General features: G+C 49.5%; 1 protein-coding gene across 1 annotated transcript in view; it reads right to left on the reverse strand.

The window, feature by feature from the left end:
- LOC137438368 (voltage-dependent P/Q-type calcium channel subunit alpha-1A) overlaps nt 1-13,667 on the reverse strand; it is a 387,802-nt gene that overhangs the window by 93,132 nt on the left and 281,003 nt on the right. The window contains exon 31 of the mRNA XM_078767016.1: nt 146-256. Within this exon, the coding sequence (XP_078623142.1) occupies nt 146-256 (111 nt within the window). The remainder of the gene's footprint in view (nt 1-145; nt 257-13,667) is intronic.

Genomic DNA, 13,667 nt, shown 5'->3' on the forward strand with positions numbered 1-13,667 from the left:
CTAGGCCATATGAGCTCGTTTGTTTTTCATGAACCTTATTGAGCTGACATGGTCTTTGCAAAAATATTTACCCCAATTATGTTTGATTGTAACAAATGTTCACTGAGATAAAGCAAATATTCAACTGCTAAGTCAAGTCCCTTACCAGGAAGCCTAATCCAAGCATCTTGAGGATACACTCCAGTGAGAAGAGCACCGTAAAGAGGATATTAAGATACTTCAGTGCATCTTCATATCTCTGCGGTGCTCCATGGAACTAGAGAGGGCAGACGTCATGGATTTTGTTGTGAAAAACCTTTTAATTCACTGCTCCAAAAAAGAAACACATATAAAGAAAGAAGTATTCCCAATGCTCACAAGTAGAGGAATGTGGACATTGCTTTCAAATGCAAGGCAAGACCTAGGTTTAAAGGCAGCCATGCAGTACCTACTCTACCTGGCCAATGTCAATGAAAACTGCATGAAATGGAAAGTGGAAAACATGGCAATTTTTAATCTACAAAGGAAGGTGCATGATCTATATTATAAAACAGGAGTGTCTGTCCGTCTGTCTGTCCATCCCCAAACTACTCCATCAGTTTTGGAGCTAGCCCACCAAACCTTCTGTGGAACGTTTTGGGGTCCCAGCAGATGTTGTAAGGTAGGTAGGAGCTTTCATAAATTCCTCAATAAAATTATGATTTTCAAATTGGCTCGACACAAACATGCCCTGAATCCAGAAGTGAACAGATGACGACAATGAGCTGGTTTGATAATATCTCAATACAAACGTGATTTAACACAGTATTTTTTTTATAGTATCAATTTATGATTGGAATAATGCTGTTTGGAATGAAAATAGAGATATTGAGTTTAAATATGAATGAGGAAATTACGTGAGGGTTTCTACTTTCTAAGCCTGGCATTTGCGGATTCGCCATATGAGATTCGCCATCGATTGGGTATAGAACCATTCAGACGGGTACGTTTTTTGCCCAAGTCCTTCATGAACCTGCTGTCCATGTCTGACATTTGACTAAAGATGGCACAGGAATGTGGAATTTATTGGTTCATCAAAGCACAGTCCAACAAGACAGTACCATAAGCATAAACATGCACCTTGGCCCGAAGGCAGAAGCACCTAGTCAATCAAAACAGATACATCCTAACCCCGAAGGGCCAGAACGCATAGTCATACAATTGGACCCCTCCTCCATAGGAGTGAGTCCCCTCGACATCCAGCTCCACCCCGCCCCAACAAGTGCTTATTTGTTCTGCTTTTGAGGCCAGCAGTTAAGGCCTGCCTTTTTTTTTATAGAAAAAAAGGTAAAAACACCAAACATTTGAACAGCCTTGGACGTGCACCTTGACCCCACGGTCAAGGTACACCATCTATCAAGACTGTCCCATTAGCATACACATGCACCTCAACCCAAAGGCTGAAGCACATGGTCATTCAAAGCACATATGCATCCTGACCCCGAAGGGCCACAATGCATGGTCATGCAATTGGACCACTCCTCCAAAGGAGTGAGTCCCCATGATTTCAACACCATGGCGTTCTGCTTTTGAGGCCAGCAGTTAAGGCCTGCCTTTTTTAAAATAATAAAACAAGTACAAAAAGTTTTAATTAAAACAAAAGCCGCGTCGATGTTACACAATGCCTAGATGCAGCTGTGCCTATAACGTCGATGTTATAAGCACAGGACATTCCTATTGATTCGATTACTTGATGTTATTTTTGTGCAAAGTGAAAATATATCTCGGCAATTTCCCGTGTGTGGCGACGAATTTTTAATATATCTCGGCATTTTCCCATCTGTTATTTCAGGCGGTGTATGACTGACCATGCCGCGATTTAAAAAAATATATATCTCGGAAATTTCCCGTGTGTGGCGACACGTGAACGAAGCTATGCTCCTCTCTCCACATTATTGTGACGACGTATAAATTAAATATTTCATCGTGACGATTGTCATCAAATGGACGAATTTTTAATATATCTCGGCATTTTCCCGTCTGTTATTTCAGGCGGTGTATGACTGACCATGCCGCGATGTAAAAAAAAAAAAATCTCGGCAATTTCCAGTATGTGGCGACACGTGAACGAAGCTATGCTCCTCTCTCCACATTATTGTGACGACGTATAAATTAAATATTTCATCGTGACGATTGTCATCAAATGGACGAATTTTTAATATATCTCGGCATTTTCCCGTCTGTTATTTCGGGTGGTGTATGACTGAGCATGCCGCGATTTAAACAAAATATATATATCTCGGCATTTTCCCGTCTCTTATTTCGGGCGGTGTATGACTGAGCATGCCGCGATTAAAAAAAATAAATCTCAATGGACTTGAAGTTACAGGCCTTTGAGAATTCATTTCGTTCTATAAAGGGCAACTTTCATCGGATTTTCTTCCCGTTTTTTTTCAACCGAGTCTAAAACTATGTTGGCGACTGTGAAAAATGAAATGATATATCGAATTTGATTTGAAAGAAAACTGTGTGAGAGGAAGACACCACGGGCCTACAAAACAGGCCTCAAAGCTGTGCGAGTTAATAAAATGGTGGATATTTGTTTATATGAAGGCTCTCCCAGAATGGGTGGAGCTATGGTTCCCAGAATGGGTGGAGCTTTGAGGTTTTGTCTTCTCCGCAAGAACAAGAATAAGAAGAAGAAGAAGAAGAGGTGATAACAACAACAACAGCAGCGTGCACTCTATGAGCAGCGTCTGCGACGCGGCTAAAAAGGTTTTAAAAAATCAAACATTTGAACAGCCTTGGACGTGCACCTTGACCCCACGGCCAAGGCACACTGTCTATCAAGGCTGTCCCATTAGCATACACATGCACCTCGACCCAAGGGCTGAAGCACATGGTCATTCAAACACATGCATCCTGACCCCGAAGGGCCAGAATGCATGGTCATACAATTGGACCCCTCCTCCATAGGAATGAATGAATGAATGTGTTTGAATTGTCCAATATCCAATGACCAATGAATTGGACCCATTCATTAATTCATTCATTCATTCTCCATAGGAGTGAGTCCCCATGATTTCAACACCATGGTGTTCTTATCAGGACGGCATACTGCATAAGCATCTAACCAATAAGGACCAAAACCAGTCATTTAAATTAAAACAGTACCTCCTGGCTTTAATGGTGAATACTAGCATGGATTATGTCTCACACGGTAAAAAACGCATAATCTGCAAAGAACAAAAAGCCTGTCTGCCACACAGACCATCGTTCCCACTAACGCAAGTGCTCACCATTTAAAGCCAGCAGGTGCTATATATATATATATATATATATATATATATATATATATATATATATATGTGGGGAACCACTTCTTGATCGTAACAGAAGTTCACCAACAGATTGAGATTGAGAATGACGAACTTTATTAAATACCAATTAATACAGATCTGGAGGAAAAGGCAGACGTCTACAGCACGAACCACCCGTCAAGCCAAGTCTGCCTTCCTGGAAATACATTGATTCACAGTTCACTTATATAGGGACACGCTTTATCAGAGAATCTCCGCTAGAGTCCGAGAAGACAAAGGAACTGGCAAAGGTTCCTCCCACCGTCATCCCCAGTGCGCCGAGCCCCCACCGTCATCCGTCCTTTCATCTTGGGGGAGTGAAGCACGCACCGTCAGGATCCGGACCAGATTTGGTTTCAAGGCTCCGAGGTGACAGAAAATATAACTCACCGAAAGGGGGATTGCATTCTTGGTTCCGATAAGACCATAAAGTAAATGAGGGCGTTCTGATGAGTTCCAGGTGTTAAATGTACCTTCAGTTCACATTTCTCATTTAAACATAAATTCAAAGCATATTTATTGTAACTCAAGCGTCACTGTGATTATACGAAATATAGTTAATGTTTTGGCAGTTTATCAAAGGTTTTATGTCTATGATTCAAGCATCCTACGTAAAGTTACACATTCCACGCGCATATTATCCATTTTCCTGCCCGCGGCTTGAGGCGCCGTCTGCGGAGAAGAGAGAAGGTTTATTAGTAAATACCAGGATAGAGCCCAACGAAGAGTGGGGCCGCGATGACGAAAACGACAATGACGCCGACGACAACGACAGTGGACGAGTCGACATGCGGACACAAGGGCCCCCTCCCCAAAATTGGAACCCACAAGGGCCCCCTCCCCAAAATTGGAACCCACAAGGGCCCCCTCCCCAAAACTGGAACATGCAGGGGCCCCCTCCACAGCCGCAGAGCTGGGCCGTGCAAACACCCCCTCCACAGACCTGGGCAGTACAAACGCCCCCTCCCCAGAACGGGTATCCACAGGGACCCCCTCCCCAAAACGATGGGCCTCCCCCAAGTTATTGGGCCCCAAGCGGAGCAAACGGGAATGGGCCGCCACAAGCCATTAGAAGAGAGAAGTACTCCTCATTAGTAAATGGACTAACCCGTGTGATAACAAAACAATCCCTCATTAGTAAATGGACTAACCCGTGTGATAACAAAACAACCCCTCATTAGTAAATGGAGTAAGCCATGTGATCACAAAACAACCCCTCATTAGTAAATGGACCATCAACCACTGCCATACTCACGCCGCAACCCCAGGATAAGGCCCCAAAGAAGGGTGAAAACACATATTGGAAAGTGGCAAGGGAGGTGGCAACAATTCAAAATAGGACACACTGCTGGTCGTGCATGCACTTTCCCCAAGCAGGCACCACAGGAATACACATGATAGTGCTACCTTTGTCCCTCAACGACCTTTGCTCACAACCTATCGATTCCCCATGTTTAGTCACCACGCTGGAAAGAGAAGGGGTTGGCAACGGCAAGAGTTGCAATCGACAATTTAATTATCGCCCGTCAATGATTGCCCATGTGGCCGAGAGGCCTGCCCCCGTCTGGGTCAAACCACAGAAAGGGACGGTCTGCCTCCAGGGTTCCGGCCACTTGCGTATGGGAGAATCAGAATGCGCCTACACTCTCCCCGGGAAGTTGGGACAAGGGAGCTCGGGGATTACATTACGAATAGTACTGCAAGATAAACACAACCACAACATAACGGCTATAACATTCTCTAGGGGGGTTAGTAGGATTAATGGGGTGGTAAAGGGACTCCAGTGCTTATCCACCCACCTGGTCCCACCTCATGGGACAATGTTTATATGCGGCGACAAGGCTTACCCCTATTTACCAAATAATTGGGGGGGCACATGTTATCTGGGTTCAGTCCTTCCTGACGTTGAGATACTGGATGAGCTAGACCCAAAGTCCTTGGACAGGCGACATAAGAGGTCAGTCATGAACGAAGATGGAACCACTAAACTACACGGGAGCCTATGGTCAGGTCGCAGATTTGTTACTGCTTAATGCCCTGTTATGGATGTCGTTTGACTAAAATGTTATGTTATAAATGCTGTTTAAAAATGCTATTTCATAAAGTTAATAAAAGGTTGCCGCTTCGCTTTAGTTTAAAATGAGAAAATACTCGCTTCATCCGTGCTGAACGTCTGGCCTCATTGTATACGTGTGCCCCATGAAAGCTAGATAAGCCTAAGTCATAAACCTTCTCTCTTCTCCGCAGACGGCGCCTCAAGCCGCGGGCAGGAAAATGGATAATATGCACGTGGAATGTGTAACTTTACGTAGGATGCTTGAATCGTAGACATAAAACCTTTGATAAACTGCCAAAACATTAACTATATTTCGTATGATCACAGTGACGCTTGAGTTACAATAAATATGCTTTGAATTTATGTTTAAATGAGAAATGTGAACTGAAGGTACATTTAACACCTGGAACTCATCAGAACGCCCTCATTTACTTTATGGTCTTATCGGAACCAAGAATGCAATCCCCCTTTCGGTGAGTTATATTTTCTGTCACCTCGGAGCCTTGAAACCACATCTGGTCCGGATCCTGACGGTGCGTGCTTCACTCCCCCAAGATGAAAGGACGGATGACGGTGGGGGCTCGGCGCACTGGGGATGACGGTGGGAGGAACCTTTGCCAGTTCCTTTGTCTTCTCGGACTCTAGCGGAGATTCTCTGATAAAGCGTGTCCCTATATAAGTGAACTGTGAATCAATGTATTTCCAGGAAGGCAGACTTGGCTTGACGGGTGGTTCGTGCTGTAGACGTCTGCCTTTTCCTCCATATCTGTATTAATTGGTATTTAATAAAGTTCGTCATTCTCAATCTCAATCTGTTGGTGAACTTCTGTTACGATCAAGAAGTGGTTCCCCACAATTTTGGTGCCATGACTCGGATGCAACAGAGCAGGGACAAGCGAGGTGAACCCTGAACGACCGGAGGGGGGCTGCCTGAGGCTGGCGCCGGCACGCTGATTTGTTTTAAGGTGAGCATTGTTTTATATCAGAGGGCTATTTTTCCAAATTCGTACCTCCCTCCCTCGAACGGGCACAGTCCGTTTCCCTTGTCACCTGCACTGCCTGCACTCCGAACAGAAATAGTAAGTAAAGGCTAATTTTCAAGCCTTAGAATGACGAGCCTTTGTTAAATTCACCAGGATAACGTTAAGAGGGTAACGGGTAACGCTAAGGGTAGAATTTGCGCAGGATATCAGTAAGGATAACGTTCAGTAAGGATAACGTTACAGTTAACAAGGAGGAGGGGGAAATGTGAGGTCGGACAGCCATAAAAGCTGAGCCGGTGACCAAGAACTTTCCAGGAAGGATCAGCCCAGAGCAATAAGATGGGAAGCAAGCTAATGAAAGAAGGGGAACCCCTTAAGGGAACCCCGGCATCTTTCATGTTTAAGAGGCATCATTTTGCCGCGGTAAGACCAGGAAAGGACTGGGCTGTTTTAACTAAAGATTTAAGTAATCCCTGGCCAGAGGAGGGATCGTTCGCACTTGACAAATTGGAAGTGTTGTACGGAGCTTTGGATAAGCTAGAAAAGGAAAGGAAACACTTCCCACCCGATTATTGGAAGGTGTATGGGTGGTGGGAAAAGGAAGGAATGAAGCGACTGGCGGCCTCAAGACAGGCTAGCTTGGCAGGGGAAGTACTGAAGCTTCAGGGCCAAAAGAAGCAAGCAGACAAGGTTCAGGACAAAACAATCAGGGAGGTAGTTAAGCAAGCAAATCAGCGGCTAATGCCGCTCGTCCAAAATCCGGACCAAGACCCCGCGACAGGGGAGGTAGCCACCATGCCTCTACCCCCCCAAGCCCTGAGCCCTGTCCCCGGGCCACAGGCGCCACCTCTCCCACCCCCGCCCCTGTTTCCCCAGGGGTTAGACCCCCAGAAAACTAGACCAGCCGCCCCTCAGGTTCACCTTAGCCCGGGCAATCCTTTTAGAGGACAAGAAGTTAGTGGGGCGGACAGCGGGGTCGTGCCTCCAGAAGGGCTAGGAGTACTGTACCCCTCATTGGAAGGGTTCACGGAATCGGAGAACCCACAGCCTACAATCGGGATGTGTCCCTTAAAAACCATAGGACTGAACAGGGGGGCACCCATTAACATCAGGATAGCCTGGAGAGAATCAGATTTGGCGTCTATGCAGGAGCGGGTGAGAACCTTGCTGGCTGAACAGCCCGGTCAGATACCGGAATTCATGCGTTTGTGGATACAAAATACAGGCGCAGATTGGCGGGACGTCTGCCACATGGGGAAGGCTGTATTGCCCGCGCGGGTGTGGGACCAGGCCAAAATACACGCACGCTGGCCAAATGTAGCACCACCCCCGGCCCAAACCGCGGCCCAGACCCTCGCCGATTGGAATGCCCTTGTCGACCTATTGTTGACCGGGGTATACACCGCACTGATGCCAGCCGCGGGGCCAGATTGGAATAAAATATACGGCCTAAAACAGAAACATGGCGAAGCAGCCATCGATTGGAGAGAGAGGGTAGAAAGAGCAGTGTTAAAGTGGGGAGGACTGGGCCAGGTGCGGGCACAAGATCTCCCTCGCGCTGTAGTGAACAATTTTTTGGTAGAAGGAATGAGACCGGCAGTTAGGAAGCGCATTCAAATGGCTATGATAGGATGGAGAAACACCCCAACCGACCAACTAGTCGAAGCGGCCGAACAATGTGGGGACGGCGACGATAAGAAGGCCGATGTTAAGGACGACATGTTGCAAATGCTTGTCCAGGAAAAACGGGCCCAACTCAACCAAAATAAGAAGGGAAATCGAGGCCAAGGACGGGCCCAGAATCGGAACACCAGGATAGAGCCCAACGAAGAGTGGGGCCGCGATGACGAAAACGAAAATGACGCCGACGACAACGACAGTGGACGAGTCGACATGCGGACACAAGGGCCCCCTCCCCAAAATTGGAACCCACAAGGGCCCCCTCCCCAAAATTGGAACCCACAAGGGCCCCCTCCCCAAAACTGGAACATGCAGGGGCCCCCTCCACAGCCGCAGAGCTGGGCCGTGCAAACACCCCCTCCACAGACCTGGGCAGTACAAACGCCCCCTCCCCAGAACGGGTATCCACAGGGACCCCCTCCCCAAAACGATGGGCCTCCCCCAAGTTATTGGGCCCCAAGCGGAGCAAACGGGAATGGGCCGCCACAATGGGGACAGCGGAACCAACAGCCTGCGAGGCGTCCGACGCTACAGGGTTCGCGCAATAACAACGGGTACCCCGCATCCACCGCTCCACAAGGGGCGTGCTTCCGCTGCGGACGGATGGGACATTGGAAACGTGATTGCCGGGGGCCCCGCCAGGGATACCCGCCACCGAGAAATCAAGTAGCCTATTGACGGGACGCCGGCGGGCCGCCCGTAGAATGCCCCCTCTTGACTATGACACCAACCGAGGAGCCGACCTTGACACTAGACGTGGATGGGCAACAGGTAGACTTTCTCGGCGACACGGGTGCGACTCGCAGTACTATTAACGAAGGGCAGCTACCATCTTTGCGCCCCACTGATAGGGACATTCAGATAGTGGGAGTTTCAGGCTTGCCCCAAGCGCTCCCTATTTCAGAAGAGGTAAGAGTGCTGTGCGGCCCACTAGAGGCTAGACACGCTTTTTTGATGACTACCACCGCCCCGACTAACTTGTTGGGACGGGATCTACTTTGCCGTTTAGGCTGCCAAATTTCATGCACGGAGCAGGGAGTTTTTGTCGATGTCGCGGAATCCAAACGCGATCTGTTAATGACGGCATTGTCTCGGCCCGGCCCCACCGCCTACTGGTGGAGCCTGGAAAAGGGGGCTTTGGCCACTTGGGCGCACGTCCTAGACACAGTGTGCTCCCGGAACGACGGGTTGCGAGATTGGCTGCGCGTACACCAAATTACAACAGACGTAAAGGACAACCCTCCCCATTGCACGGCTTACTACGATGCCAGGGGCGACGACGACGAGTACCGAGAAAAGATAAAGGGGTCAATAGGTAAGAATTCGGACCTACTATTGTCAAATATATGGGTTGGACGGGAGGGAATAGGCGTCGAGGTAACCCTAACTGCGGAGCAGCGGGCGTTGTCTCAGTATCCCGCAGGGGTGGACGCCCATGTTACCCTCACCACCGCCAAAGGGTGGCCGGCGGAAAGTGTAGGCTGGATGGTGGGGCGCTTGCGAGAAATTCCGTGCAGCGCCATTTATGAAGTGGACCACTGGACAGTGACGGTGCTCGACAAGGACGAGGGGTATTTGATCACCCTTGAGGAGCAAAGCATAGAAGGAAAATTTGAAGAGACAGACCTGCCCCCAAAGGGCACCCACGTTGTACGAACGGTGTCTCAGAGCCCGGGCGAGTCCGATGACCTTTTGGAGGAGGTTCCGGCCGATTTGTGGTCCCAACACGACAATGATGTCGGGCGAATTCACGATGCCAAACCTCTGGTAATACCAGTCCAACCAGGAATGCCCCTCCCAAACGTGAGACAATATAAATTGCGGCACGAGGCCGATGCGGGCATAGAGCCAGTGATTCAATCTTTGGTGAAACAGAAAATAATTGTGGAAACTAACAGCCAATGCAACACACCAATTTTGCCCATGAAGAAACCAATGCAGGATAAATGGAGGTTCGTGCAGGATTTGAGGGAAGTAAACAAAGTTATACAAGGCATACACCCAGTGGTACCAAATGCGGAAGGCCTTATGACATCTATCCCACCGGACGCAACACATTTTACCGTTATTGACCTATGCTCTGCCTTTTTCTCCGTACCTATCGCACCTGAGTCACAATACTTGTTCGCCTTCACCTTTAGAGGGCGCCAGTTCACCTGGACGGTGTTACCCCAAGGGTTCTCCGACAGCCCCACCCTGTTCTCCCGAGCGCTGCACCGCGATTTGGCAGACGTGGAACTAAAAGGGGGTTCGGTGTTGTTGCAATACATTGACGACTTGTTGATTTGTTCCCCTTCCAAGGAAGCCTGTGAAGGGGACTCCATGGCCCTGCTAAGAGCCTTGGCGACCAAGGGCCACAAGGTGGGACGGAGAAAGCTCCAATTTGTACGGAAGGTAGTAACCTATTTGGGTCATGCCATTTCACACGGGAAGCGAGAATTGCATGCCGGACGGGTAACCGCCATCATGGAATCGCCACGGCCAAGTACGCAACGACAGATGTTGCGCTTCCTAGGTATGACGGGTTACTGCCGCTCTTGGATAATCGACTACGCGCTACTTGCTAAACCGCTGTACGAAGCCACCAGAATAGGAGAACCGAACTACTTGGTTTGGACGGACGAATTGATGCGCTGTTTCGAGGGGCTGAAAAAGGCATTGGTAACGGCACCGACTTTAGGACTCCCCGATTATGCGAAACCATTCACCCTTTACACTCATGCAGTAAGGGGTTTTGCTCAGTCCGTTTTGACACAGACTCATGGAGATAAGGAACGACCGGTAGCCTACTTTAGCAAAAAGCTAGAACCGGTCGAGCAAGGGTTTCCGGTGTGCCTGCAAGCCGTGGCAGCGGCTAGGTACGCAGTGGAAAGGACAGCGGACATTGTAATGGGGCACCCGGTAACGCTACAGGTACCACACTGCGTCACTTCACTGTTACTACAGCGGACAACACAACACTTGTCGACCACTAGATTAATGCAATACGAAACAGCACTGATTACGGCCGCCAACGTCACCATTAAACGTTGCACTACACTCAACCCGGCCTCACTGATGCCCACCCCAGAGGAGGGCGAACCCCACGTATGTGTCGATGTAGTACAGCAAGTCTCCACGGTACGTCCGGACTTGAAGGACGTTCACCTCGACAACCCCGATCGTGTGTACTACGTCGATGGATCAGCTAAACGCGGATGGGACGGCTCTTTGCTATCCGGATACGCGGTGTGTTCAGATAATGAGACGGTAGAAAGCGGGCGCCTTCCGCCCACATTTTCCGCCCAGCAGGCGGAGCTGTGCGCCTTGACTAGAGCATGCAGCTTGGCGGCAGACCTTGCCGTCAACATTTATACAGATTCAGCATACGTGCACGGGGTAGTTCACGACAAAGGGGCAATTTGGAAGATGCGAGGCTTTCTCACATCTGCGGGTTCGGTCATAAAGAACGGCGAATTGGTTGAAGGGCTACTCCGAAGCATCTTGCTTCCCCGCGCGGTCGCGGTAATTAAATGTCGCGGCCACCAAAAGACAGACTCTGACGTCGCCCGAGGCAACGCCAGAATGGACGCAGCGGCAGGAAAAGCGGCCAACCAACAAATAGGACGGAACATGCCGATGGTAACGCGAGCAAAGGGGGCACACACGCAAACTGCCAACGTACCGACCTCAGGACCAACCCTCTCCTCGCAAAACGGGTGCACCATCATCACCGCCTCACCGACTAATGAGGACGTTATAAAACTTCAAAACGCAGCAACAGCAGCCGAACACGATGACTGGGTAAAACGAGGGGCCACACGCCCCGGACCAAATGCGATGTGGACCCTTCACGGAAAACCAATAGCACCCAAGGAACTACTGCCTTGGCTGGCACGTATGGGACATCAAAATGGCCATGTGTGCCAGAGGGGGGTGATGGAACAGATAAACTATACCTGGGCGGCACCGGGACTGTCGCGAATCGCATCAGAAGTGTGCCGGTCATGCGCGGTTTGCCAACAACACAACAGGGGGGCACCACCAAGGCACCCACATAATGCGGGCCATCCCCGACCAATCGGGCCCTTCTGTCATGTCCAGTTCGATTTTATAAACATGGAACCAAGTATGTCGTTCCGCTATGTCCTGGTAATCGTGGACATGTTCACAAAATGGGTCGAGGCCTATCCATGCGTTAAGTCAGACGCCCCGACAGTAGCCAAGCGCCTCGTGCGGGATTTCATGTGCAGATTCGGCATCCCTCAGAAAATTTCGTCAGACAAAGGGGGCCACTTCACGGGAGAGGTGATTAAGGGTATCCTAAAGGCACTGGGCGTGAAACAATCTTTCCATTGCGCTTATCACCCACAATCAGCGGGACTTGTGGAACGCACCAACGGGACTCTGAAACTCAAGGTAGCCAAGATCTGTGCAGACACAGGTTTGAAGTGGCCGGAAGCACTCCCGCTGGCGTTAATGAGTATTCGGTCCACTCCGGGCCGCACCACGGGCCTTTCCCCCCACGAGATATTAATGGGACGACCTATGAGTTTGCCTGTTTCGGCCCCGATGGACATGTCCAAACTTGATTTGCCTGTGATGGATGACATGCTTTTAAAGTTTTGCAGAGGATTGTCCAATGTGGCACGCAGCATCCACGCCCGGGTACGAGAGGCGTTGCCTGAACCAACAAGCCACGCCATCCACGACTTCCAGACCGGCGATTACGTGCTCGTAAAACACTTCACCCGCAAGAACGCCTTGGAACCAAGGTGGAAGGGACCAGTCCAGGTGTTGCTGACTACACCAACGGCTGTCTTTTGCGAGGGCAAGACCTCGTGGATCCACGCCACGCACTGTAAGTTGGCCATACAAGCACCAGACACTACACCACAGCAACCACAGTAAGGATGGGCCTAATCATAGGTACGATACTATTGATAGCGACAGCAGCTAGGGGAAGCTCCGATCGCAATAGATGCGAAAACGGAACCCGACACCTCACCATAACATGGGGACAAAGAGTATCACTACCATGTTTCGAACAGAAAAACCTGTACACAAATTGGGTAACCGTAAGATGGCTAGCACTGTCGGCAGGGCCTGGACGGGTTGGCATTGTACTACGAAAGCAACGAGAGTTCCGGGAAGACGGGCAAGCTAGCATTAAGACCTTGGCCCATTGGCCCAACCAGGATACCAATGGGGAACCCCTGATTTTAAGCTACAAACACGCACACACCTAGAGAAAGGCATGACTATGCAGGTCCGGTGCAGCGTCTGGACCCCTGGCGCGGCCGGTGGTGAAAAGAAATACACACGATGCAGCGAATACATACTCACGCCGCAACCCCAGGATAAGGCCCCAAAGAAGGGTGAAAACACATATTGGAAAGTGGCAAGGGAGGTGGCAACAATTCAAAATAGGACACACTGCTGGTCGTGCATGCACTTTCCCCAAGCAGGCACCACAGGAATACACATGATAGTGCTACCTTTGTCCCTCAACGACCTTTGCTCACAACCTATCGATTCCCCATGTTTAGTCACCACGCTGGAAAGAGAAGGGGTTGGCAACGGCAAGAGTTGCAATCGACAATTTAATTATCGCCCGTCAATGATTGCCCATGTGGCCGAGAGGCCTGCCCC

The sequence above is a fragment of the Myxine glutinosa genome, chromosome 13 (assembly GCF_964187855.1).
Source record: "Myxine glutinosa chromosome 13, kmMyxGlut1.1, whole genome shotgun sequence".
NCBI lineage: Eukaryota > Metazoa > Chordata > Myxini > Myxiniformes > Myxinidae > Myxine > Myxine glutinosa.